The sequence below is a fragment of the Berghia stephanieae genome, chromosome 3, assembly GCF_034508935.2.
Source record: "Berghia stephanieae isolate SIO BIC M18660-M18661 chromosome 3, UCSD_Bste_1.3, whole genome shotgun sequence".
NCBI classification, from domain to species: Eukaryota; Metazoa; Mollusca; class Gastropoda; order Nudibranchia; family Aeolidiidae; genus Berghia; species Berghia stephanieae.
This window is the reverse complement of record NC_088362.1, coordinates 20,612,003-20,617,266: the sequence shown is the minus strand read 5'-3', so window position 1 is coordinate 20,617,266 and position 5,264 is coordinate 20,612,003. Positions and strand designations below refer to the sequence as shown.

Sequence of the window (5,264 nt, the reverse complement as noted above, 5' to 3'; positions counted from 1 at the left end):
TTCGGGTCGGAAGGTCCTGGGTTCGAGCCTCGCTCGGCGCATAGTTGAGTCCTTGGAAGAGGCTCTTTACTCACATTCACTCATCGTACTCAGGTGTAAAATGAGTACCTGTCCGCCAACAGCATTGTCTCTGTCGGAAAAAAATGTAATCTCGCCAAACGGGCGTCATGTATCGTTCGTGTTGCTGTTTGTGAGGGATCCTTTATAAAGCGCTTTAAGCACGTTAAGTGGATATTGTTCTCTATAAAAGCTCAAGTTTATTTTTCGCTTTTTTCACTGGGCCTGAAAATTAACCCCAAATTTGCTCACTAAGATCAACATGGGTGATTCCTGTTGACATCATATTTTGTTTGATGGATTATCTAAGAAAAGCTTGAATGTCTATTTTATTTTCTATTATATTTTGATGATGATGATGAAGGTGTTGTTGTTGATGCCGGTTTTTTTTTTACGATAACTACTATGTTACTAGTGTGCATCTTGTGTGAGTGTGTCTATGTCAATATTGTATTGTTATAAATGTGTAACCAAATGACAAATTGCCACTTTTTGGGGACAACAAAGATATATTATTATTATGTAATGTTGTTTGAAATTTGGCTAATCTTTCCAGAACAGAAAAACTTTTGAAGAATACACGACGTTTCCCAACAGTTCATGGCACTGGGATGGAGATAACGTGGTTTTTGATTCCTACAATGTTACTTTAGTGGATGGGTTTGTAAAGGTGAGACGATTGAAGGGTCATGTTATGGTAATTGTTGTAATGAATGTATTGGTGTTGGTGTTGGTGGTGTGGTTGATGATGCTAGTGCTGCTGATAATGATGATGATGACGATGATGATGATGATGATATGATGCTGCTGCTGCTGATAACGATGATGATGATGATGATAATAATAATAATAATGATGATGATGATGATGATGATGATGATGATGATGATGATGATGATGACGACGATGCTGATGTTAATGATTATGAAATTAATGATGATGATGATGATGATGATGATGATGATGATGATGATGATGATGATGATGATGATGGTGGTGGTGGTGGTGGTGATGATCATATCATTCCCTATCAATACAAGCAACGGTGTGCTACATTTTAGACATAATATTATGCCTTACGTGATTTATATGCCTGCTTGCGTATGATGTATGTGTGATAGACTGTATTAGTGAATGTATGCTATACGTTGGCCTGTTGCATGCTGTTTTGGACATGAAATGTAACATGATGTGAGTTCAAAATTTTACATTACAGATAATATTATAGAAATCGAAGATTAATGCAATATTATATACCCAAGCCAGGAATTCTATACAAAACATCAATGAAAACAAACAAATCCACTTCAATGTTCGGCTGTGTTGTTTTGTAGTATGACACCCGCCTTCAGACCAGAAGGTCCAGGGTTCAAGTCCTGCTCTGAGCGGTGCGTAGTTGAGTCCTTGGAAAAAAAAACAACCTTTTACCCACGACATTCTCTCATAGTAATCAGGTGTAAAATGAGTACCTAGTCGTTAATAGTGTTATCTCTGTCGGAAAAAATGTAATATATCGTGTTTTCCTACATGTTAAGTCTTGCTGTTGGCTAGGGACCCATTGTAAATCTCTTTGAGTAGTTTAGATGATATTTCATAATCATCATCATATCTTGTCGCGCCAGTGAGTCAGCCAGTCCCGGGCAGTCTGGTTGCCTCCCTCAGGTCAGCATTGGTGCAGTGAGGTCCCAGAGAGCATTCGGACAGGATGTGGTCCATGGTCTGTCTGGGGTGACCGCATGGGCATTCAGTGCCCGGTGAGATTTTCCATTTAAAGAGGTTGGTGGCGGTGTTTCCCACCTTTGCTCTAGCTCTGTTCAACGCCACCCAGTCTTTTCTCTTGAGGTCTATGTCTATGCTGGGAGCTTTTCTGTTGGGGGCTGGAGGGCATCGTTTGCTGTCTTGTCCCATTCTACCCATTTGTCCAGGCGGAAGAATGCTGAGTGGTCTGGGTGAAGGCTCTCTACTGTGAGGAAGCTTTTCCTTGATTTGAGACTGCTTTTGGGGCAATTGTGATCATGATATTTTCATAATATAAATGCCCAAGTTCAAAGATCCATTTGACCAAATTCAATATAAGACATTAAAACTGATCTGTTATACTTTTTGTAGGAACGCACAGAGGTGATAGCTACATACGCATTGTGTGGTTTCTCAGCCTTCACAGCCATTGGGATATGCATCGGTGGTCTCAGCTCCATCTGCCCGGCACGCAAGCCGGACATCATTCGACTGGTCACTCGAGCCTTTGTGGCTGGGAACATGGCGAGTTTTGCTACTGGGGCAGTCGCGGGTAAGTTAATAAAAACCGCCACACTCAAATGCGTTGTTTACAGTTTGGTCAGTAAAGTCTTCAATTTACCCATCGACTTGAATAACCTCTAACTTGTCAACAAATCTAAAACCGAAACTTCAAAGAAGTCACACAATAACTGGAATTAAAAAAAAATATCTGAATGAAATATGCGGCTATGTGGTCTAGTGGTATGACACTCGCTTTCGGATCGTAAGGTCCTGGGTTCGCATAGTTGAGTCCTTGGAGAAGGCTCTTTACTCACATTCTCTCACCGTACTCAGGTGTAAAATGAGTACCTGGCCGTTAACAGCGTTGTCTCTGTCCGAAAAAATTGTAATATCGCCTGACAGGCGTCTCGTCTTACATGTTATGTGTTGCTGTTGGCCAGGGACCCCTTGTAAAGCGCTTTAAGCGCGTTTAGTGGATATTGCGCTATATAAAAGCTCCAAAAAAAAATCTAATTAATATGAGAAAAGTATACACATTTTGTTCAATAGTAGTGGTAGTAGCGTATGGCTACACCTCCAAATGTATTTCGTATTTTCATTGAGTTGGAGGTGTGGGTCCAGGAGAAGGAAAAACCTTGTCTGGACGCCGGTTTTGATCATTCTTGGTCTGGCTACTCATCTTCAGCTGTTCCAGCAGGATTGGATCGAGGCTGGTGTCACCTTCAGGGTCATGGCAGCGCACAAGCTCCTGTACGACGGCAACGTGATGATCCTTCTCAGGAGCTTCTCAATAACTACTTTAAACTGCGTAATCTGAAAATAACAAGTATTTAATATTTTGGTCAGATAATTTATCCTTCAAATAACAATCAAGTAAAATAACCCTTGTCTTGGCAAAAAACTCTCAAACAAGAAATTTTGCTACTTTATCGCTGTCAGTATTGCTTTAATAAATGGCAAGTAATCTTCAATTTTTTTCTTTGCTGGTATAATTCTGTAACCTCAAATTTAAAAGTTACTCTTGGCCTTGGACCTCTTCTGAAGCGCTGAGTACATTTTTTGTGTGTGGATATTGCACTCCATAAAATCTCAAGTGGAATCAATGCTCATATTTACATTTAAATCAAACTAGTTTTATCCCTGTATCTGTGCCAACGTGTACTTATTTGCAGGTCTGACAACCCAAATTGTCATAGGCTCATTGCAAAATATTGTCCATATTGCATCAACGCTAAATCAAGCTTATGAGCACGTTCGCCTTTCAGACCTGAAAATATTTGCACGTCGGCCTGTTCTATTTAACAAATCCAAACTACAACTCCTCTCCCCCAAACAATCCACTGCGCACATGACAAACCGCAACATTTTTACCTTAAGGCCAGAATGATTAGATTTCAAATACTGATGAATTTAAAATTAAATTAAATTAAATTGAGCTTTATATAGCGCAATATCCACTTAACGTGCTCAAAGCGCTTTACAAGGGATCCCTGGTCAACAGCAACATTTAACATGTAGGACGAGACATGACGCCTGTTAGGCGATATTACAATTTTTCGGACAAAGACAACGCTGTTAACGGCCAGGTACTCATTTTACACCTGAGTACGGTGAGAGAATGTGAGTAAAGAATCTTTTCTAAGGACTCAACTATGCGTCGAGCGAGGCTCGAACCCAGGACCTTCCGATCCGAAAGCGAGTGTCATACCACTAGACCACATAGCCGCAAATATTCCAACCGGTCAAACATTCACACATCTGAGACTGCTTTGAAATCCTAGGGATCATCCCCATTCGTCAATTTTTAAAGTAAAAATAATATGACCATAATGAAAAAGGCGTTCTCTCAATGTTTGCACTCTTCCGTTGCTGATGTGCTTTGGAACAACAACTATTACAAATTTGGGCCGGAGAACATGTCCTTCGAATACCGATCGATAACATTGACTCTCATATTTCTAAAAAATAATAATTGAGCTTCTATATGCCGCAATATCCACTAAACGTGCTCAAAACTTTTTACAAAGGGTCCTTGTTCAACAGCAACGTTTAAGATTTAGGACAAGCCATGACGCCTGTTAGGCGATATTATAATTTTTTTTCGGACAGAGACAACGCTGTTAACGGCCAGGTACTAATTTTACACCTGAGTAAGGTAAGAGAATGAGAGTAAAGAGCCTATTCCAAGGACTCAACCATGCGCCAAGCGAGTATCGAACCCAGGACCTTCCGATCCAAAATTAATGGAGTTTCATACCTACCTCAAGACCACATGGCCTAAAAATTCTTAAACCGCTGTAATAAAAAGGTTGAACGTTTTTAACCAAGATGAGGAAGACCGAAGGGCTAGAGCTCAGGTGGTCGCTGGTTCGGATAAGTAAGTAAGTAAGTAAGTACCAAGATGAGGGTAATTTTAATAAACTCGAAGGTAGAGCTTTCTGGCCAAAACTTTAAATACGAGTTAATTCAGAGAACGGCGTATTACGTGGTGTTTATCTATTTATTTTTTTACAGGAGTGCTGTTCTCCTGACACCGAGAGATTCGGAATGACCAATTTGTGTGTGGTGGAACACTTGCCAAATCGTCTAGAGTGGGTCTGCAAACGTTTTACTTGTACCCTGGGATCTTTGAGAGAACACAAGCAATGTTACAACATTACCTCTGAATAGGATTAAATAGTGTGATGTCATGTCATGACATGTGAAAAATTTCTAGCCAGCATGAAGAATAAAAAAGTTTCTTTGTTTAGAACCAAGCTGATCGTTGCTGGGCGGGGGTAACATCCGACTATTGAATCCTGTTGTTGACCAATTTTATTGTTTTCAAAATTATAAGAGGTCAACAAATCAGTCCTATCCCGCGGACTAGATTGTTTTACACCTTTAAAAAAAATTGAGCTTTTATATAGCCCAATATCCACTAGACGTGCTCACAGCGCTTTACAAAGGGTCCCAAGCCAACAGCA

General features: G+C 40.2%; 1 protein-coding gene across 1 annotated transcript in view; it reads left to right on the top strand.

Moving 5' to 3' along the window:
* LOC144969490 (solute carrier family 28 member 3-like) overlaps nucleotides 1-4,902 on the top strand; it is a gene marked incomplete at its 5' end in the record, with an annotated part of 46,515 nt that extends 41,613 nt beyond the window's left edge. Inside the window, 3 exon segments of the mRNA XM_078908618.1 lie at nucleotides 614-727; nucleotides 2,167-2,347; nucleotides 4,813-4,902. Of these exon segments, the coding sequence (XP_078764744.1) occupies nucleotides 614-727; nucleotides 2,167-2,347; nucleotides 4,813-4,829 (312 nt within the window).
* Nucleotides 4,903-5,264: the final 362 nt, after the last annotated feature.